Below are 23789 nucleotides of genomic sequence, written 5' to 3'. Positions count from 1 at the left end.
ACCTTGTTTACAAATAATTGAAATTATCTCTCAATAATATTTATGTTTTTCCCTCTATAACATATACAAACATCATCAACAACATTTGCAATACTATTAATTTTAGTCATAAAAAGGGTGACAGAAAGAATGCTGCCTTGAGGAACTCCTTGTTGTTGTAAATGAAGATTTGACACAGAGGTACCTATTTGAACTTGAAAACATCTGCTAAGATAGGCAGATTTCCCCTGAACCCCATTTTATGTAGATCTCTTATAATGCCATATTTCCAGGTAGTGTCATATGCTTTTTCCTGGTCAAAGAAAACTGCTACCACATGTTCTTTTTTGATGAAACCATCACGGATATATGACTCTAAACTAATAAGATGATCTAAAGTGCTCCTTCCTCTTCTAAAACCACATTGGAGGTCACTTATCTGGTGATCAGGCTCCAACTTCCAGACTAGATGATTATTTATTATTATACTATTATTATTTGGAGTGGTGGTGGTGTAGTGGACTAAAGCACTGAACTGGTAAGCAGAAGGTTGGTGGTTCAATTCCCACAGCCACCACCATTGTGTCCTTGAGCAAGGCACTTAACTCCAGGTTGCTTCAGGGGGATTGTCCCTGTAATCAGGGCACTTTAAGTCGCTTTGGATGAAAGCATCTGCCAAATGCATAAATGTAAATTTACCATCCTTTTCATGGTTTTACACAGACAGCTTGTCAAAGCTATTGGACAGTAGTTGTTGGGGTCAGTATGATCCTTGCCTGATTTGAGTATAGGTATGATTGTTGCTTCTTGCCAAGATGATGGAATATTTCCTGACTTCCAGACATCCTCTTTATTATAAAGAAGAGTATCCAATTATCAAACATGATTGCCACGAATTCCTACTCACTGAAATGTAATAGAAATGTAACAGTACCCCTGTAATGTGGCTCTAGTTCTGTTTGAACTCTTGGAATTGTGCTGGCAGGATCCACTGAGTGTTTAATAAAGGCTTGTATGTGTCTCTGCAGATTTGCACAGGGTCATAGTCATCCTGTTGCCCCTCAGTCTGGTGCTGCTGGTGTTTGGGGGAATCTTCGGTCTGGTGGCATCTTTGGCTCAGAGCTGCACTCTCCTCTCCTGCATCGCCGCATACTTCCTGATCTGCAGTGAGTGCCATTATCTGCCCTGATCATCAGCTACACACATTCATGTGCATCTCATTTGTGGACATCACAGACTCTGACATCAGTCATGCACAGATATGAGCTGAAATGAAATGAGAAATACACCAGCACTGATATAAGTGAAGTTTATAGTGAAGTGTTCTTTTGTAGGTGACAGATGTGTTTACAGACTCAGTCAATGTCACTTGTGGATTATAAAACACAACAAGAAAGGAAGCAAAGTGTCAGATGGCTAGCTGAGGGCAGTTGTTAAGTGAACTGGACACACAATGATGGTTTAAAAAGATTTGGAGGTAATAAATATTCACAAAGCCTGCAACAGTCCTTTAAAGGATTTATTTGATGTGGTTCATTTGTTCAGTGCTTTCAGAGGATGTATGGGCTGAATTAATTTAACTTAATTCATTAAATATCCATGCAATAATCACTTAATTTTACAGTATAGATTCTAAGTTTAAGTTTGTCGTTTGGTCTGTTGAAGGTGTTAGCCTCATTATAAGAACTGCAGGATGTAAATCCATCTTGAATGACCCATCATTTAAGCATCATTAAACTTTTCATAATTTCTCATCACAATAACTGAAATCAAGAAAGGTGTGTGTTAAAATCTACATCTGCATTTACATTACATTTATTCTTTTAGCGGACTCTTTTATCCCAAGGAAGCAATTAATTCAGTGCAGAACACAATACAAGTACTGCAACGTATGAAATTTCCACTAAATACTAGAATAGTATAGTATTGGTTTATAAAATGGATAGTTCCGGTCCTTGATGCTGATTGGTCAACAGCCATGTTTTAGTCAGATATGACCTCTTCACTGAGCTTCTGTTTTAGTTGCATCCCCAATTGTACACTTCTGTACTATTCTACATCATTTTGTAGTGTAAGTACTGTGAATAGTATATTTACACCTAAAGATGGAGCAAAAAAAAAAAAAAAAAAAAAAAATTATTGCGAGTACCCGGATAATGTACTTCTTCAACCGAAATAACAGAGTGTATAATGTTGGACATTTCATGCACTCAAAACTTTGCCTGATGTAGCGCAAGTGACGGAGTTACGTGGCTGCATTGTTGGTCTAGTGAAGACAGCACCTTATAAATGTGAGTTGAATTCTTTACCATCACCACACACTGTGTGAATATTTACGTTATTTGAGAAACAAGTGTTGAATTGAGGTTGGCTAAAGCGCTAAACCTAGTGGCAACACATGACATGCGTTTGAAATGAAATTACGTCAGCTGTTAAACGGTGAATGCTTCCGTGTAATAAAAATTTTTATGTGTTCTATTTAGGACGATACTACACTTAGGCCAAGTACACACTACAAAGTTTCGGGAGTGTAGTAAAAATGTGTGTGTAGAAAACAGGAGTTAATCCCTCAATTGCGATTATTGACAAGTGATAACCATAGCAACACTGCAGTGTCTCGCGCCGGTAAACAAGAAACATGAATGCCACAAGCTTAGCATTTTGAGTTCACTGTTATTGAGTAAAGAGTTATCCACCAAATATTTGTTATCATCTGGCAGTGTTTAGTTAGCTGCTGTCGACAAAAGTGCAGTGTTTTATTTATGTCTATGCGGCTGCTGTTAAACAGCGTGCACGCTTTCTCTGGACTGTTTTGAATGGACTACCCGGCGATCACTGGGCTGATGAGATAAAATACAGATGAGATACTGAAATATATGAACGAGTGAACACATACCTCTGTTTGTGTGATTTACATCAGGATAAGATGGACACATCTCACATGCGCCATTAATCACATCATTAGCCACTAGTTGCTCAGTTCATTTCTCTGCACACTAGGAGGAATTTATGAAAATGCGGTTGTCACTACCTTAATACTTTGGGAGTTAACTCGGTTGTAGAATGCAGTTTATTTAGCAGCAATGTGGCCTTTGAAAATGCATACACAACATGGCTGAGTTCATAGTGTATATTGTAAGCTTTTACAAAAAAAATCTAAACTAACCGCAGACTTGCCGCAAATTTGTAGCAAATTCCACATGCATATGAGCTTTTGATTCACCACAAATGTTTGTCAGAAGTTTGCAGCTCTTTGCCGGTAGTGGTGAACCTCCGGCAAACCTTTGGAAACAATGGACAATTTGCCGCAAGATTGCCACAAAGCTCATTTGCATGTGAAAATTATCAGTGGGGAATTTGCGGTAAGTTTGCAGCAAATTTGCCATAAACTCTCACGTTTCGTAAGAGTGTGCATAGTGTAAAGTGCGTCATTTAGGACACAGCTTATACTGTATCTTCTAGCAGAAGGATGGCATTGTGGTGATGAGGGTGTGGTCATGTATCTGTCTGTGGGAGAGAGCGGTAAGGCTCATCACCTGGGTTGTCATTATCTCTAACACCTGTTTCTTGTTGTAGTGATGGCAGAGGGAGACATAAAAAGGCACACAAGGTGTCAGAGTGGCAGAGACCAGAGAGAGAGACTGTACCTGTGTGTGTTTGATAGAAGCCTTTACTCGTTTGTGTGTGTGACTACTTGGCCACTGAGTGCCTTTTTATTTATGTTTTATGAACGACGCTAAAGAGTAATAAACATACTCACACTGACAGTTCGCTGCGTCCTGACTCCTTCATTACCCAGACAACAAACCTTCTACAGTGGTGCCGAAAGCCAGGAATTCTTGGAGGACAATGTCGTCATGGAGTCACCACTGGTCAAAGTCATAAAGTCCCTCGCAAACACAAAGTCAAACCCTCATGGAGTTACACCTTGAGCAGGAGCGGCGTTTCCAACTCCTGCTCCAGGCTCATGCGGAGGACTGACAGGTGTTCCGGAGCCTGATGGACCGAGAGGAGGCTGCAGCTGCAACCTGAGAGCCCACATCATCGGTGACCCCCGTCAAAATGGGGCCAGGTGATGATTCCAAGGCCTTCCTCGACCTCTTTGAAAAGACTGCTGAAGTGTGGAAGTCGCCTCCCGACCAGTGGACGGCCCGCCTGTTACCACAACTCTCTGGGGAAGCACAGTTAGCGGCCCAGCAACTTCCTGCCACCAGCCTCCTCGAGTATAAAGACCTGTCTGTTGGGGCTGCGGGGAAGCCAGGCACTTTCAGGATCAGTGCTTGGTGATGGAGGTGGCGACACTGGTCCGGATCCCTGACACTCTGCGGGCCACCCCGATCAGGCAGGGATGTATTGTATACAGGTGAGTTTAAAAGGGGATACATATCAAGCTTTGGTGGATTCAGGCTATTCTCAAACCTCTGTTCACCAATGATTGGTGCAAGGCAGGGTTTAGAGCATGGATAAACAGGTGAGGGTGCGGTATATGCATGGGGATATTCACATGTATCCGGTGGTTACCATTGAGATACTATTCAGGGGAAAAAAGCATAGAGTAGAGGCCGTGATTAATTCCCGCCTCACCCATCTACTGATTTTAGGAACAAATTGGCCTGATTTTAAGAATTTATTAAGAGAAATATGTGTGGATGGGTCCTGTAAAATGTTATCTTGATATGTGATGTGCGATGCTATGGCTGGAGAGGGGGTACAGGGCCGTCTATGTCTGCTCTGTGTCAAGATGACGCAAGAGAGGGAATTCCCATCCTCAGGGGGTTCCCTGGGGGGATTTCCCTCTGGAGCAGTCACGTGATGAGTCCCTCAAACACACGTTTGACCAAGTGAGACTCATTGATGGTCAACAGCTCCAGCCTGGTGTCACACTCACATACCCATATTTAAAAATCAGTTGCATCAAGTGATGCAGGACGCTCAAACAAAAGAAAATACAACCCAGTTATTAGTACCGAAGAGCCGTTGGGAAACACTCTTCCAGGCGGCACACTATAATCCAATGGCTGGCCATTTAGGTCACGAGAAAACGCTGAACCGTATAATGGCCTGTTTTTTTGGCCAGGCATTCACGGTGATGTACGCAAATGGTGTGTGGCTTGCCGTGAACGTCAGTTGGTGGATCCACCCGCCATCTCAAAAGCGCCTTTACGACTTCTGCCACTGATCGAGGTCCCCTTCGAGAGAATTGGCACGGACCTTGTTGGGCCATTAGAATGGGCCATCACTATGTATTAGTTCTGGTGGACTAAACAGTGCCCCTGCACAACATCTCAGCACGTAGTGACGCGGAGGCACTCTTCAGAATAATCTTCCGAGTGGGGATTCCAAAAGAAATCCTCACTGATCAAGGCACTACCTTTAAGTCATGACCCGAACTATATGAATTGTTAGGTATTAAATTGATTCACACCAGTGTTTATCACCCACAAACAGATGGGTTGGGAGAACGATTTAATAAAACCTTAAAAAATATGAATTGTAAGTTTGTGCACAAGGATTCTAGGAATTGGGATAAGTGGCTCAAACTCCTGTTATTTGCAGTGCGAGAGGTCTCACAAGCCTCCACAGGGTTTTCCCCATTCGAGCTGCTATATGGGCATCTGCCACGTGGCGTGCTTGACGTCATACAGGAAGCTTGGGAGGGAACTTCAAACAGTAAAAATGAAATTCAGTACGTTTTCAGACGTGGCCAAGTTGCAATCGGAATTTGCGGACGTGTTCTCGCCTCTCCCCGGTCGCATGAACCTCATAGAGTACCACATTGCCTTCCTGAACATAAAAAAGGAAAAGAAAAAAATAGAAGAGTTGTACATCGATTGGGCCAGCCTAGTGGTTCTGGTACCTAAGAGCAACGGGACGGTCCGGTTCTGTGTAGACTATCACAAAGTGAACATGGTATCCAAATTTAATGCATACCCAATGGCTCGGATTGAAAAATTGCTTGATCAGTTCGGCGTGGCTAAATTTGATTTGATACTGGATTTAACACAGGGTTATTGGCAGATCCCTTTAACTCCAATCTCCTGAGAAAAAAATTGCTTTTTCCACACCGTTCAGCTTACACCAATTTGTGACCCTTCTGTTAGGTTTGTTCAGGGCCCCGGCCACATTTCAGCATCTCATGGACAAAAATCTCAGACCCCATACAGTATATGCAACATCTGAGAGCTGTCCTGAGGTCGCTGCGACAGGTGGTGCTCACGGCCAACCTGAAGAAGTGCGTAATTGGGTGGGTGGAAGTTTGGTATCTGGGGTTCCACTTGAGCCATGGGCAGGTGCATCCCCAGGTTAACAAAACCGCAGTGATCGCAGCCTGTCTGAGGCCCAATACCAAAAAGGAGGTGTGACAGTTTCTGGGACTGGCTGGCTACTACCGAAGGTTTGTGCCTAGTCACTCTGATGTCACCAGCCCGCTGACTGATCTTAATAGAAAGGGAGCCCCCAATCCAGTCCAGTGGACGGAGTCATACCAACAGGCTTTCCTAAAAAGAAAATCCACGCTTTGTGGGGGGCCACTTTTACATGCTCCTTATTGCTCTCTCTCCTTTATTTTGCAGATAGATGCATCTGACAGAGGGCTGGGGGCAGTGCCCCCGCAGGAAGTGGAGGGGGAGGAGTGACCAGTGCTGTACATTAGTCGTAAGCTCTTGCTGAGAGAGACTAAGTACAGCACCATGGAGAAGGAGTGTCTGGTGATTCAGTGGGCCATCCCACATCACTCTCCACTATTACCTGCTGGGACGGGCCTTCACCCTCTGTTCAGATCACACCCCACTCCATGGCTCCACCGCATGAAGGACACCAATGTGCAGATCACCCGCTGGTACTTGGCATTTCATCCGTTAAAATTTGAGGTGATCCACAGACCAGGAGCGCAGATGGCTGTGGCTGACTTTCTCTCCAAAAACGGGGGGTAGGGGGTTGGGGGGGGAGTTGGCAGGCCGGATGTTGCCCTGGCCTGAGTCGGGCGGTGGGGATATGTGGTGATGGGGGCGTGGTCGTGTCTGCCTGTGGGAGAGGGAGAGCGGTAAGGCTCATCACCTGTTTCTTGTTGTAGTGATGACGGAGGGAGACATAAAAAGGCACAAGGCATCAGAGTGACAGAGAGAGACCAGAGAGAGAGTGTACCCTGTGTGTGCTCGATAGAAGCCTTTACTCATTTGTGTACTACTTGGCCACTGAGTGCCTTTTTGTTTATGTTTTATAAACGACGTTGAAGAGTAATAAACATACTCATGTTGACAGTTCGCTGCCTCCTGACTCCTTCATTACCCAGACAACGAACCTTCTACAGGCATTTAATGATTTTACTTTAAAAAAAATAATATTTGAATGAACATTTGTATCCTGAATATTTGTATTATGTGGTAACCGTTTTATAAAAGCAATATGGCTCTCGAGATTGTGCCATATTGCAAATATAGTCATGGCTGAAGGGGTTACTTCACATCATGCCTCACAACGGCTTTCAGCCGAGACTATATTCACAATATAGCATGGCCTCTCGTACCTTGTTGCTTACCTATACTGTAGCTAGAGCAGAAGTGTGTGAAACAGTAGGAGTAAGGTACAGTAGATAATGTTATATAGTAGATAATTTCTTTTTAATGCAATTAAATATAAAGGATACGTATCAGCCGAATTAAGCCTGTTTTTTGTATTGTCTCTGAATGTATGGAACCCCCGAACCGCAAGGTGAAGGAAAAAAAAAAAGTATTTATTTTCTGGATTTTTTTATTTAATTTTTTATTTTTGTGTCTGATGAGTTATTGTAGCACATTTCAAAAATAAGTAGTAATATAATTGCAGGATATTCTGCAGGATAATATTAGTATTATTTATCAGATTTGATAATTGTTATTATGGCACATCATGCTAGAGTTTGTAGTTTGTGTTTTGCTGCACTGTATCATCAGGTGCTTGTGTTATGTTTACAACAGAACAACTGAAGTGCAGCTGAATTCAGAGAGGGATGGGCCAGAGAAATCGCTGGGGTTTGAAGAGGTTGGAACATTGAGGTCACTGAGACCATCACAATTTTTTATTTGTGGTCTGTTTTCCAGCCTGTTGGATGATGATATTGCTATCCTGCCACAGAACAGTTTTACAAAAGCTTTTACATGATGTATAAGGTGTCTCCATAAATGTGAACTTTGATGAGAAATGAGATTTCTATTCTTTTCATATTGTACTAGTTAGAAGGCTTATCTAATAGGTTGTTAATACTGCTGGGGTGCATCATTACTGTTCTTGCTCAAACAAGTCTTTGGAATCTTTAATAAGGACTGATTGATGGATGAAGGTGAAACAAGAGATAACATGAGTGATTTCATCTGTAAACATAACGCTCTTCAGACATGAGCATTTCTCTGGAATATGAGCTCATGACAGGAAAGGAAGATTCTTATGTTGGTCTCACAGCAGAAGCATCTGAATAACACAGTCATGACAATTCGTAATAATTCATACGAGATCGGAATAGCTCATACAATTTCATAAGATTTTACCATCTCATACTATTATTATGACTTCTCATAAGATCGGGTTGCTCTCACCTCACCAACATTTGCTTTCCTCCAACTTAATTTCAACACAATTCCACAATCACAGCTGCACTTCTGCTTTCCTGACACTGATGAATTGAGCTGCAACAGTAGCAGTAACGCAGTCAGCAACTCTAATAAATCTAATAAATCTCACCCTCAAAGCTCTCTCGAATGCTTCTGATTCATGCATTTGCTTAAGAACTGTCAATAAATGAATTTAAAGCAGAAGTGCATCATAAGAAATGAAAGTGATTAACTGCATTTAAGATCAATTGAAGGATTCTTCATGCAGCTGTGTAGTTTAGTCTCTCTGTTTAATTTTCCCCTGCGACAGCTGGTAATTTAGTAACACTGTGAGTGTTTCTCTGTTTTGGAAAGCACGAGCGGCTCATGACTGCACACCACTCAAGCGGGTCTAGACTTTTGAGAGCTGGACAGGAATGTGTGCACTTTTGTGTTTAGTATTATTTTGGGCCTCTGATACTCTTAACTATGGGGCTCTATTTTAAGCGTGCAAGCGTTAAGCGCAGCACAATGGCTTAAGTCATAAGAACAAAGTCAATGGGCATGGCTATGAAGTTTTGGTATTTTTGTGCAAGTGTAGCTGCAAATGGGTTTGGCGAAATCGAACGTGCAAGGCGCTAATCGGGTCAATGGAGGTTCTTCTCCAGCACCGTCTCCGCTTTGCGCCACTTAATTTACATACAATTCCCTGACAAGCACCAGCGATATTAACAAAAACAGTACATTCATAAGAAGTTGGTTGTGTAAATGGACTGTATGCAATGAATTAGAAGAATAAAATATGGATTTACATTATTTTGTGCATCCTTGTTAAATGGGACATGTTCCTTTTATACACATCGAAAATGTGGTTCAGGATATGGATACAGGCTCCGTTAAATTACAGAGAATGTAAGTATTATTAATAATTTTCATCTACTGACACATAAAAGTGGTAAAAAAAAACAAAAAACAAATCCAAACATTTTACTCTCTCCTTCTTCCACCTGCCCCTTTTTCAGTGACATAAACTTAACAATAAAAATAATAATAATAACTGAAAAAATAAACCATGACCTCTAGAAAATGTAACACAAATCCCTTAATTTTTTGTTTCAACAAACGGTTTCAATAGCGATCTTCAAGGACATTATTTGATGCTCTGTACTTTCAGAATTTGGACATGAACTTTATTACCACCTGCTGGTGAAATCTCCAAACTGCAAATTTGGACTTTGCGCTGAGTTAAGAGGTGGTATTGAAACATCTTAGAGCAATGACATATTTATCAGGAAAATAGCAAATTGCGCTTTGCGCCACTTCATTTACATACAATATACCCACAGTTTGCCTGCCTACACCCACAGTAACACAAATGCTACCACCCATGCCCTTTTGCACTTTGCTCTGACAAGAATATTGTACTTAGATTTAGCGCTCTCACAAAAATTGGACAAGACATTGCACACGGTTGTAATAGAAAATAGAAAATAGAGCCCATCGTATTTTGAGAGTGTTAAAAGTTAACATGAAATCTAAATTTATCCTAATGACCTTCAATACACCTTCCTGGGTTTATTGTGAACAGTAAAAAAAAAAATTTGAATAACTTTTTTTACAGCTGACTTCACCAAGCCCTTTATATTGTTTTTGACTCCTCCAGTCCAAACAAATGTGCTGGTCCATTCTTAAAATAATAAAAGAAATCAAGTCTTTCCCCACATGTTTTTCTCATTGAATGTCCAGTTTCACTAAGAAATATGTAACGTTATTGAAGTAAAATTGTTTGCTGTTTAATGCTGACTCTACACACTGTGCTAGCCTGTAAATGTAATTTGAGATCGTGTTACTCAAATTATATTAAAGAAAGCACCAGATTTCAGAAAAAGTCTGGAGGTCTGTACTAGTGTTGCGTGCATTGTTTGGCATGTGTAGTTTTTTGTTAAGTCCTTTGGCTTGGTTCAGTTCCAGGAGGCCTTTGTTTGGCTCAATGGATGGGTGATCGAATGACCAGGTAGAGCCCCGGAAGCGAAGTCTCCCGCAAGGGAGACTCTGGACTTCCCAGGACAAAATGCGTGTAAGCCGTAGAGCAGAGAAGTGTGAAAGAGGAGTTGTCCAGGCTGGTCTTTTAGCCATTTATGTTTGGCTCTAAGCCAATCAGAGGTGGCTTTTCAAAGGACCTGTGTTCAAAGTGTCCTTCCCTCAAGATAATTAATCTGACCCTTTGTTCTAAATTTCCTCAGTTTTCCCGCTCAGAAAAAGAGCATACTTTTATCCTTACTTTTATATAATGAAATCGGGGCAAGAGACATGACATTTGTTAACATCAACATTCGCTACGTAAACAGACAAGCATTTACATATGAAACATGACATACTTTCTCTTTGAGGTTACTTCACTACACATTAAAATTTGAATATACATGATTATGCATTGTATAAGTGTGCATCATGTTTGCACAAAATCAGAATAATGCATTCTATTATTATAACCACAGTTAGGCATCATGTGATGCATGTTAGCATATAAAACTTGGTTGTGTGCACTGTGAATTGTAAAGTCAGATTTGAGTGTGTCCAGCAATTGTGTCAAAGTTCATAGATCCTTTTTAGCTGCTGTTTGCAGAATAACGATCAGAGAGAATGTCTCATGATTCCTCTTAGTTTAATTTTAAACATAGACATTGGTTATGAAACAGAACAAAGGAGTCGTAGTGTTGGAATTATGTGTCCATTGCAATTAAGGGGGTTTCTTGAGTGAGTCTACGTTAGCTCTGTGTCTTTGTAATTAGTTTTTAGCAACTGATGATTATAATGACTATCACTTCTGCCCTTGTGGGTGAGGGTCTCCTTGCTGAGATTGCCGAATCAGTCATGTGATGACCATTAACATGAGGTACAGAATTGTTTTCAATAGACCTTTTAAAATACATCATAATCTGCAGCAAAATTACAAATTTGTCCTGATTGATCAGGATTTGAACCCAGGTTGCTATATTTACTGCCAGGATGACTTACCATTGAACCAGTGTTCCATCTATAATTATTCATTCACTTTGTTATATTTAATGGTCGGAGAAAGTTACTCAAACTATTTTAGTTAATCAATTATTATTATTATTTTATTTTATTTATTTATTTTTTTCCCTACTTTTTATCCCAATTTGGAATGCCCAATTCCCAATGTGCTCCAAGTCCTCATGGTAGCGTAGTAACTTGCCTCAATCCGGGTGACGGAGGATGAATCTCAGCTGCCATGTGGCTTGTTGAGCGCGTTACCGCGGCGATATAGCACATGTGGAGGCTTAAAGCCATCCACTGCAGCATCCACACACAACTCACCATGTGCCCTACCGAGAGCGAACCACATTATAGCAATCACGAGGAGGTTACCCCGTGTGACTCTACCCTCCCTAGCAACCGGGCCAATTTGGTTGCTTAGGAGACCCGGCTGGAGTCACTCAGCATGCCCTGGGATTCGAACTAGCGAACTCCAGGGGTGGTAGCCAGCGTCATTACCACTGAGCTACCCAGGCCCCAATCATGCCATTATTAATTATAAAGAAATAAAACTAATTGAAATGTAAGTGCAGCATAGTTGTAGTGGGAAGACTCACAGCTGTACATCATCGCACCATTAGCTAGGTTACTCCTAGCCAGTCATGTGTCAGCCATCGCATTATAAGCCTACTCACAATCTAGCACATTGCTGTTTCAGTGTGCCAACATGGTAACATCATTCCATAGCTCACTATGTCTGACGCCGAGTCAGATTCGCTCCCCGACGAGCTAACATCCAGCTCTGGACATGTATTAGTTACTGCTCCTTAACTTTTATCTAGGATCAGCAGCTCCTCACCGCAACACGTGCCTGCAATTTCTGGATTGTCAGTGGGATCGTGGCCCTCATGGAATGATAATAGACATGTTAACGGCATCTCCATCAACTACGATCTCTCTAGGCCACAGGTGAACCAGTTCACATAACATCTTGGAAAGCCTGCCTTCCCTCCCCAACAATGCCGCCGCTTCATCTCAACTTTCTGCCCCATATAAAACCTATGTGGCATAAACGATCAGCAAACCTGGTTCTTCATCCATATCTCAGTCATGCAGGAGACCTCCCTCAGTCTAGCCACCACATCTACCACAATCGGAATGCACGACCCGGTGTGGAAGGAGGGTGCTCCTCGCCAAGTCCATCAAAATCATCGCCTCATGGCAGCAGCTGATTCCCATCAGAAATAAGCTAAGGTCTCAATCATATCCATCAAATGTATTCAGAGGATGGTTTTTGGGTCTAGGCTTTCTGTTGCCTATGTTGTCTGTTCATCATAACTCTCATCTGCATCAATATCAAAATCAAGAGCCAATATTTCATTTCAATACAGCCTTCGGCTCTCATAGTTAATGGTTGTTGATCATGCAATCACAGCGTGATCGTCATGAGGGTAACTCAGTTAAGGTTCACAATGCATATTCATTCAACGTGTTGCATGCCCAACTGTACCCCTGTCAGGGAATCAAGATCTATTATTCATGCATGTCATGATGCACAATGCTTATTGTACGGGGTCTCATCACTCCATTCAGATAAGGAAGCACCACTGTTGTTGTGCGCCTCTGACACCTAGCGGTAGGCTCCACCATTACATTCCTTATTTCATCAGATAATTTCAGTGTAATGCATTTTGCTGCCTTATTTGATCAAGTCATACAGGGGCGTGATTCCTATTTCACAGTATATTGCATTTTATTACTCATTCAGGCATCATTACAGTGCAGAAATTTGTATTATATGTCTCTCCATAAATCATTTATTCTTTTATCACTGTTTGGACCATGTTTCAATCAATGGGGACATTCAAGCATTGGGGCTTTATCAATGTTCCAAATTTCAAAGCTCATCATGTGTTTAACAACTATGTCAGCCTAACTACATTACATTTTAATTGAAGCATCAATGCATTTCAGTTCTTGCTCCATTCACTTTTAATGCACTCGTGGTTGGGGCTGTTACATTTAGTAGCAGGTAAGTAAGGTTTTGTTTATTCATTGGATAAAACCTGTGCCTGATTAGTTTTCACAGCATTCAAAATTTCAAAAGCTCATTTTCTTCTTCGCTACTGTTAATTTTCTGTTCCTGCTGGCAAGTCATAAGCTCCATCTTAATGCTTTCTACGTTATTTCTACAACCATGTTTGCCTAAACACATTATAAAGTTACCAGTGTTTTTGCTTTTCGCTCTGTTTACTGTATATATATTTGCAATCAGGGCAGCTTACATTTAGCAGCAGGTAAGTAAAATTCGTTCTTGGATAAAACTGTGCCAGATTAGCGTTCTTGCGAAGCAGGTACTGAATATTCAGTCGACTGAAGCTTTACATGTCATGGACCATGCGTCGTGCTGCTGGATTTATGTGCTTTATCAGGAGCTTAAGCTTTAATCATCACATCTTTCACATCTACATACTTCAACCCCATTCAAGGCTAGGCACAGCGCCCTCCTCTCCAAAAGTCATACCCATTCACCCCGCTGTTAATTTCGGCATCATATAGTAAATTGTACTTCACTGTCTGGCTCAAAAATGACTGTAGTAGAAGTCACATTTAAATATCTGTCAGAAGGCTCATGCCAGATCATTCCAATATTTTAAGCTACCACCCATACGCACCCACTCCTATTCTCAGCTCCTCTATTCCTGTGCCGTTCTCAGCTCCACCTGGATGTTTAAACACATTTTCTCACAAACTGGGATACAGATCATTAGTTCACATTTCCTCCCTCCCGTGCAGTTTCAGTTTCTATTTTCAATCTCCTGTCCCTTTGGGTCACCTCATTTCGCCATGTGCATCATTCATCAAGGCCGCTCCATCTCTCGCCTCTTCATGCTAGCCATTTTGTCGATAACACTCTGACAACATATCTATTGACGACCGCTGCCAATCGGACCTCAAATTTGGTCCCCATTGCTAATCACTGGAACTGATTTTCCCTTTTCCATAACAAAAGCCCAAAACCTCCTTTTTCACGGAGGCATGCCCTCTGAAGGTCTTGATGCTACTGTATAGGAACAGTAAATGGCCAGACTAATTTTTCATTCGTGCCAGCACCCCTTCATCCGCATCTTTGAAATTCACCCCATCGTCATTGCTAGCATATTATGCCCAGCACGCTAACGTATTATCGAATATCTTTCAACAAAGGGTATTGCATGACAACGTTGCCATTATCGTATGGCTTTATGCATGTTGTTCACCTTTTGGCAAAGATGACCATCAAACAATGGCCGCCCTCATTTGAGGGCTCGAGCCTCATGGGATATCTTTCAACGAAGGGTATTGCATGCAACGTCGCCATTATCATATGGCTTTCGCTACGTTGTTCTTCTTTTATCAAAGATAACCATCAAACAATGTCCACCCTCTTCGGAGGGTTCATTATCAAATGTTGTTTGGGGGCTGCAGCTGCGACCCCGGAGCCCACTACCCCTATTACCCTCATCAAGATGGGGCCGAGCGATGATCTCAAGGCCTACCTTGACTTATTTGAAAAGACAGCCGAGGTGTGGAGATGCCCATCCAACCAATGGGCGGCCGCCTGTTATCTTTGCTCTCTGGGGAAGAGCAGCTAGCGGCCCAGCAACTTCCTGCCGCCGTCCTCCTCAACTACAGAGACCTGAAGAAGGTGATCGTGCAATGGGTTTGCCGTAGTCCTGAGCAGAAAAAACAGCACTTCAGGACCCTGAAGTTTGGGAAGCACTGCCACACATTTGCTTTCACACAACAGCTCCGGGATGCCTGTCAGAGGTGGCTGCTGGCTGAGTGGATGTCATCGACCTGGTGACACTGGAGCAGTTCATCTCTCAACTCCCTCGGGGTATGGCCAAGTGGGTCCAGTGCCATCACCCAGCATCACTGGAAGAGATCGGCCAGCTGGCAGAAGACTACATGATGGCGTTTCCAGGAGGTAGTGAACCAGAGGCTCTTCTCTCTCTTCTCTCTCTTTCTCTCTTATCTCACAAAAACCCCCTCCCACCCCTCCCGTTTTCTTCCTGTTCCGGCTCCCCAGAAGTGGGAAGGAGCCCCGCCCCAACCCCTCCCCTTGTCTGTGTCTCATCCTTCCCCTGTCTCCCTCTGCTCTTCCCCCCAGGTTGTCGAGACCGCCCCCATGGGCACGGTAGGGAAGCCTGGGCTGGTCTGTTTGAGCGGTGGGGAAGCCAGGCACTGCCAGGATTGGTGTCCAGTGATGGAGGTGGGGACACTGATCCGGATCCCTGATGCTCCACAGGCCGCCCCGATCAGGAAGGGATGTATCGGATGAGTTTAAAAGGGGATACATATCAAGCTTTGGTGGATTCGGGTTGCACCCAAACCTCTATTCACCAATGCTTGGTGCAAGGCAGGGCATTGGGTACAAATAAATGGGTGAGTGTGTGGTGTGTGCACAGGGATATTCACAGGTATCTGGTGGTTACCATTAAGATAGTATTTAGGGGAAAGAAGCATAGAGCAGAGGCCATGGTTAATTCCTGCCTCACCCATCCACTGATTTTGGGAACTAATTGGCTTGATTTTAGGAATATATTAAGGGAAATATGTGTGGATGGGTCCTGCAAAATGTTGTCTCGGTCTGTGACGTGCAATGCTATGGCTGTGGAGGCGGTGCCAGGGCTGTCTACGTCTGCTCCTCGTCAAGATGATGCAAGAGAGGGAATTGCTGTACTCAGGGTGTTCCCCGAGGGGGATTTCCCTCTAGAGCAGTCACGTGATGAGTCCCTCAAACACGCGTTTGACCAAGTGAGAGTCATCGATGGTCAACAGCTCCAGCGTGACGTCGCACTCACATACCCATATTTTTAAATTATTAAAGATCGGTTGTATCGAGTGATGCAGGACACTCAAACAAAAGAAAATACATCCCAATTATTAATACCAAAGCTGTTGGGAAACCCTCTTCCAGGCAGCTCACCATAATCCAATGGCTGTCCATTTAGGTCACAAGAAAATGCTTAACCGAATAATGGCCCTTTTTTTGATCAGGCATTCACGGGGACATTCGCAAGTGGTGTGCAGCATGCCGTGAATGTCAGTTGGTAAATCCACCGGCCACCCCAAAAGCGCCATTGCGCCCTCTACCGCTAATCGAGGTCCCCTTTGAAAGAACTGGCATGGACCTCGTCGTGCCATTAGAACAGGCCACATGTGGCATTGCTTTGTATTAGTTATGGTGGACTATGCAACGCGATATCCGGAAGCAGTGCCCCTATGCAACATCTCAAGAAAAAAATGCTTTTTCCACACCGTTCGGCTTACACCAATTTGTGACTCTTCTGTTCGGTTTGATCGGGGCCCCTGCCATGTCTTAGCATCTCATGGACAAAATTCTCAGACCACATGCATCATATGCTGCCATATATTTAGATGATATTATTATTTATAGTAATAACTGGCGGCGACACATGCAACATCTGAGAGCTGTGCTGAGGTCGCTGCAATGGGTGGGACTCACGACCAACCCAAAGAAGTGCGCAATTGGGTGGGTGGATGTTTGGTATCTGGGGTTCCATTTGGGTCACGAGCAGGTGCGACCCCAGGTTAACAAAATCGCAGCGATCACGGCCTGCCTGAGGCCCAAGACCAAAAAGGAGGTAAGACAGTTTCTGGGGCTGGCTGGCTACTAACAAAGGTTTGTGCCTAGTTACTCTGACGTACCCAGCCCGTTGACTGATCTTACTAGAAAGGGGGCCCCCAATCCGGTCCAGTGGATGGAGTCGTGCCAACAGGCTTTCCTAAAATTCAAGTCTGCGCTTTGTGGGGGGCCGCTTTTACATGCTCCTAATTTCTCTCTCCCCTTTACTTTGCAGACGGATGCTTCTGACAGGGGGCTGGGGGTGGTGTTCTTGCAGGAGTTGGGGGGGAGGAATGGCCGGTACTGTTGATAAGTCGCAAGCTCTCCTTGAGGGAGACAAAGTACAGTACCATCGGGAAGGAGTGTCTGGGATCAAATAGGCTGTCCTCACCCTCTGCTACTACCTGCTGGGCTGGGCCTTCACACTCTGTTCAGATCATGCCCCACTCCAATGGCTCCACCGCATGAAAGATACCAATGCACGGTTCATCCGTTGGTACCTGGCACTTCAGCCGTTTAATTTGAGGTGATCCACAGACCAGGGGCACAGATGGCTGTGGCTGACTTTCTCTCCAGAAATGGGGGGGGGGGGAGTTGGCAGGCCAGATTTTTGCCACGGCCTGAGTTGGGCGATGGGGGTATGTGGGGATGGTGTGGTCGTGTATCTGTCTGCAGGACAGGGAGAGCAGTAAGGCTCATCACCTGGGCGATCATTATCATTAACACCTGTTTCTCATTATAGTGACGGTGGAGGGAGACCTGAAAAGGCCAACAGACGCATCAGTCGGCAGAAAGAGAAAGCAGAGAGAGAGTTGGCTGTATGTGTGAACAAGAATATTGATGTGAACTCTCATTTGACTTGCCTGTGTGTTTATTTGGCCACAAAGAGCGTTTTTTGTTTATGTTGTGTCTGACGCTAAAGGAGTAATAAAAATACTCAGGTTGACTGTTTCCACTGCCTCCTGACTCCTCCATTTGCCCTGAAAATCCGAACTCTGTTACAATATTGTTGACACATATCAGCCTATGATGATTTAGTCTTGCAAATAAAAGAATTCAACATGTGATTTACTGCTCTGACAAATGTAATTACCAGTTCCCCTTCAAACCAATTTCCCACATTAACATGGGCAACCATGTTACCCTGTGAAACAGTTAAAATCACTCTTAAACTGTGTCAAATTCATTAGAACAGACATCAATGACAAAAATTGGTTTAATAATGATACCGACATTTTTTATGATGTGCAAAATATTTTCTTTGCTCCTTGATAATTCACATTAAATTAATCTGCTGAAAGGCAAGTAAAATTATTCACGTGCACACATATCCCCAGTTAACATGATCCCCAGTTGATCCATAACACCAGCAGAGAGCTTCTGATTGAGTCTCGGCTGCACAGTAACAGTCCAGCATGCAACAAACAATTTTTGGGATTAAAACCAAGAATGTCCATAATAGGGATGTGTGTAGTATGAGACGGAGACAAGCACAGACTAAAAATAACAAAACAGAAGATAATCAAACATATTTGGTGTAAAGCAGTAGCGGTTAAAACAAAATTCCAGTATCTCAGTAGACAGAGATCAAAAGGGATCAAAAGCACAGGCGATTTTTGGGGTGTTAACATGTTGCTTGGTGCTGCTTTGGGTCCAACTTTGGGTGGTAAAACTTAGTGAACTAACACGATGACTTCCCATGTGATCATGTTGGGTGTGGATGCATAGAAGTTGTTTTTCGGGCTGCAGTTCTACTATGTGCAATTTATTATTGTACTACAGTTAATATATATATATATATATATATATATATATATATATATATATATATATATATATATATATATTATTATTTTTATTTTTTTGTAAGGGTCTCAGTTCACAAGCACTGAATAAAACCCAGCATCTTTCAGTTGTTTCAATTAAGGTGTTTCAATTAATGTGCCGGCGGGTCCATATATCGCGAAAAAAGTTTACGCTTAAAATGTTACAGTCTCTGTATACATAAATCAGGCATATGAGGTATCATTTTAAAGCTTAGAATGTAACCTTTTCAGAGATAACCATCACTTCTGCATTCATGTTACTTAAAATAACAAAATAAGGCCTCAAAATATTCGCTTTGAAAATTAGCACCCTCTAGAGGTAATAAGGTAGAAATATTTACATAAAGTTCTTCACATAGCACATAAGTGGACGAGTCACATATCAAATGATAGCTCTCACTCTCAGGAATGTAACTTTAAAGTTTATTTTGTTTCCCTAATACCATAGTTCGAAAGATTTTCAAAAGAATCACAAAGTGAAATATGATTTTTGTAAGTCATCAAACACAAACGTCTCATTTATGCTCTGATAACTGCTGCTGTAAGCCTCAAATAGCTAAAAACTTTATGTCTGCCATTGTTTAGTCTTTGAGCTTGCTTGGCTGAATAATCCAATGTTATGTCTTAGATCTCTAGAACAGAATATGCCATCCAAAAGGAAAAGCATGCAAAACAAATCAGCAGAAAATATGTTTTCGACTATTGATGTTATAATGTTCTCAGCTTTCTAATGACACCTAGATTGAGCTTCTAGTCCACTTCATCGAGATATTTAATAAAACAACAAGGGTGGTGCTTGAACTGAAAATTAGACTATATGTCTATGTACGAACACATCTGTGAGGGCTAAAATGCATTAGAGCGCCACCTACATTTCAGATCTGTATATTGTGATGGAATGTGATAGAGAAAAAAATATTTTTCCTAGTGCTTTTTGCCACTTAGTGGAATAAAATGAGACTTTTCAAAGTGAGCTAGAGTGAACAGAACCAGAATTGCATGTTTACATACACATACATAACAAAAAACAAAACAAAACAAAAAATCTGTTTATCATAAGATTATAAACACATACAATATTATTTATGAATAACTGGAGTCTTTTTTTAATTATTATTATTTGGGTGGTTCTTGAAAAATGAGACCAATTTTTTGCAGTTAGTCCACAGTGTGTGTGAATGGTGAGCTTTTCAATTTGAGTGTAAAAAATTGTGGGTGGCAGCCCATAAATGCACCAGAGTTTAAATGGCCATTTTTGCCATCATCTGTCTGGACTGTTTTGGAATTTTCTATGTAAACATGTGCTAGCTAGATGGACATCTTTAACCACTGCAATGCGTCTCGCTGCTTTTTCAGCATCTTGTGCCATGAATGCAGTGTTTTTAAGATGGCATGTCAATTTAAAGGAACTTTTAAAAACATTTAAAACACCTTCATTCTGTTGAACTGTTTCTAGATTTTTTAATGCTTTCTGTGTACAGAAAGCATTTATGTACACAGAATATTTTGAATTTTCATATTCATATGATGAATGTTTTTTATGGAGCAGCAGAGTGATAGTGAAAGGTCAGGGCTCCTCTGACAGTGAGTTAATTACTCTAATAATAAATGAATTCATGTCGGTTCAAGCATGTTCAAGCACTAGTCTTCTCTCATCAGCATCATGATTATGATCTGTGATCTTTCCTAATACTCATCTTCTCCACTAACCTGTGCTACTGTGACATTCTGTGCTTGTGTTCAGCACTGCTATGTTTTATCCCTAATTTGAAACTTATTTACTCGTCTTGAGCATTATTCAGATGGTTATGTGGTTTCTTAGTTAAAAAAAAAAAAGATTTGCAAAGCTCCTCTGTGATAAAAAAATAAATAAATAAACTTTGCATTCGGATAGCAATAATTTCATGGGAAAGAGTGATTTTTGTTGTTTTACATGATGTCAGTCACGTGATCACATACCAACATGATATATGTGTGGCCTGCCTGTTGCTGCCATAATGACAGTTATTGCCTGTTATTACTAATTGTGACCAGTTATTACCTTTTGCTGCAATTTACTATAATTGCTCATTTTAACAGTTTACTCATTTGGAGTCTTAAATTTCTTTTTATTCTTGTTTTGAGCTCTCAGTCTCTTTGGTGGAGCAGTGACATAATTTTGTACATGTTTTTAATTTCAAACTGCTCTCCATTGCAGATTCTCATTTCTGTCCAAAGAGTCAAATTTTAGCATTGCAGCACAAGATTTACAAAACAATTTTTCAGTCTATTTCCTTCTTGAGATGTTGATTAAGACAGGAAATAAATAACCACACGACCCTGGTGTTTGTCAACAGTAAATAATTCAGCCTGAATTTTTTTCCCGGGTGGTGAGAGGAAAACACTGACATTTCAAATTCAGACAGCAATAACTTGCTGAATAGTGTCTGTATATCCTGATGAGCCAAAATATTATGACCACTCACAGGTGAAGTGAATAACGTTGATCATCTCCTAACAAGGCAACATGTCAAGGTATGGGTAGATTAAATGGTAAGCGAACAATCAGTTCTCATATTCAACGTGTTGAATGCAGGAAAAATGGGCAGGAGTAAAGACCTGAGCGACTTTGACAAGGGCCAAATTGTTATGGTCAGACGACTGGGTCAGAGCATCTCTGAAATGGCAAGGCTTGTGGGGTGCTCCCGGTCAGCAGTGGTGAGTACCTACTGACAGCGGTCTGAGAAGGGGCCACTGTCCACCGACGGAAAAGCCTACAATAGACACGTGAGCGACAAGCCGGTGGAGGGAGTCTGATGCTCTGGGCAATGTTCAGCTGGAGAAACCCTGGGTGAACATGTCAATTTGACACGTGCCACCTACCTAAACATAGTTGCTGGCCAGGAACACCCCTTCATGGCAAGGGTATTCCCTGATGGTAGTAGCCTCTTTCAGCAGGATAATACCCCCTGCCAGACTGCACACATTGTTTCGGGAATGGTTTGAGGAACATGATGAAGAGTTCAAGGTGTTGTCCTGGCCTCCAAATTCCCCAGATCTCAATCCAATTGAGCATCTGTGGGATGTGCTGGACCAACAAGTCCGATCCACGGCTGCTGAACCTTGCAACTTACAGGACTTGAGGGATCTGCTGCTAATATCAAGGTGCCAGATATCACAGGACACCTTCAGGGGTCTTACAGAGTCCATGCCTCGGTGGGTCAGCGCTGTTTTGGCGGCACGCAGAGGACCAACAGCATATTAGGCATGTGGTCATAATGTTTTGGCTCATCAGTGTATACCTCAGACAGCCATATTAAACAATTGCAATGACAAACAATAGTGTTCTTCTGTTTTGCCCTTCTGTTTTTTGTTATTTTTTCTAGCTGAGTTCTAAACGGAGTAATTTTATTATTTGCTATCAGCTCTGCTAATTGACCATCAACAATATTTGTAATTTCTTATAAGGTGTAGAAGCCAGTTGATTAGTGGCCAGCGAATGTCCTGCTCAGTGTTTGTTGTGTGTTGTAAGTTGAAATATGTTGTGAATGGAGTGTTTTGTGTTTTGTCCACAGGTGTGTTGACGGTGTCTGGTGTGAGTATTTATATCAGTTACTCTCAGCAGGCTTTGGAAGAACTGCAGCACATGGTGAGTGTGGAGTCACTGGCTCATGTGCATATGTCCTTCGGATGGTCTTTGCTCATGGCCTGTCTGTCCTTCTCTCTGGAGCTGCTCACGGGGATCCTGCTCATGCTAGCAGCCAATCTCACCCAGCGTCAGTGCCAGCATGAGCCTGCTGCAGTGTTTTCCATGAGCTAGAGTTCAGCATTCATTTTCACACTGCAATGATTCATGTGCATTTTATCCACAGCCTGATCATGACATGAGATTATAATGGAGAAATACAGCTGCATCATTTATTGAAGAGGAGTGCAGATTACTCGAGCATTTCAGTGCATTCACATTTTCATCAAAACTTCTAGAAACATGTTTTCACCTACAGATGTCTTCTGCTCATCACTGTGATTATATGTTTTGCACTGACTGTATATCACATAATGAATCAAACATCTTTTTATATAGAACCTCTAAACACACAGCATAGTTTCTTTTGTTACTTCAAGTCAAACAACAAAACTATATCCATGTGTGCACTTTATGTTCAACATTGTTTCCTCTGAGTTATTTTTGTAATTGTGAAGCCAATATAGAAGACTTTCTATTTCAAGAAAATACCAGTTACACTTTGTAATGTAACATTAATATACAGTGGCAAGAAAAAGTATGTGTACCCTTTGAAATTACCTGCATTTATGTACAAATTTGTCTTAAAATCTGGTTTGATATTCATCTAAGTTTCAATAATGAAAAAAACAAAACACACACAATCTGTTTTAACTAATAACATACAAATTATTGTATTGTCCTTGTACATATTGAATACATCATTCAAACATTCACAGTGTAGGTTGGAAAAAGTATGTGAATCCCTAGGCTAATGACATCAACAAAAGCTAATTAGAGTCAGGAGTTGGCGAACCTGGCATCCGGTTAATGAAATGAGGTGTGGGTTAGAGCTAGATTGATTATAAAAAGCATCCAAAAATTTTGAGTTTGCTATTCACAAGAAACATCTGCTGACGTGGACCATGCCTCGCAAAAAAGTGATCTAAGAAGACCTACGATCAAGAATTGTTGCTTTGCATAAAACTGGAAAGGGCTACAAAGTTATCTCGAAGATCTTAGATATTCATCTGTCTACAGTTAGACAAATTGTCTATAAATGGAGATGATTTAGTACTATGGGT

General features: G+C 41.9%; 1 protein-coding gene across 1 annotated transcript in view; it reads left to right on the top strand.

The window, feature by feature from the left end:
• The window catches only part of LOC127452181 (transmembrane protein 235), a 29851-nt gene extending 7001 nt beyond the window's left edge, over positions 1–22850 (top strand). The window contains exons 3-5 of the mRNA XM_051717487.1: positions 1008–1145; positions 22556–22629; positions 22711–22850. Of these exons, the coding sequence (XP_051573447.1) occupies positions 1008–1145; positions 22556–22629; positions 22711–22800 (302 nt within the window). The 3' untranslated portion in view covers positions 22801–22850. The remainder of the gene's footprint in view (positions 1–1007; positions 1146–22555; positions 22630–22710) is intronic.
• The last annotated feature ends 939 nt before the right edge of the window (positions 22851–23789 follow it).

The sequence above is a fragment of the Myxocyprinus asiaticus genome, chromosome 14 (assembly GCF_019703515.2).
Source record: "Myxocyprinus asiaticus isolate MX2 ecotype Aquarium Trade chromosome 14, UBuf_Myxa_2, whole genome shotgun sequence".
Lineage (NCBI taxonomy): Eukaryota > Metazoa > Chordata > Actinopteri > Cypriniformes > Catostomidae > Myxocyprinus > Myxocyprinus asiaticus.
This window is presented reverse-complemented; position numbering and strand designations above follow the sequence as displayed.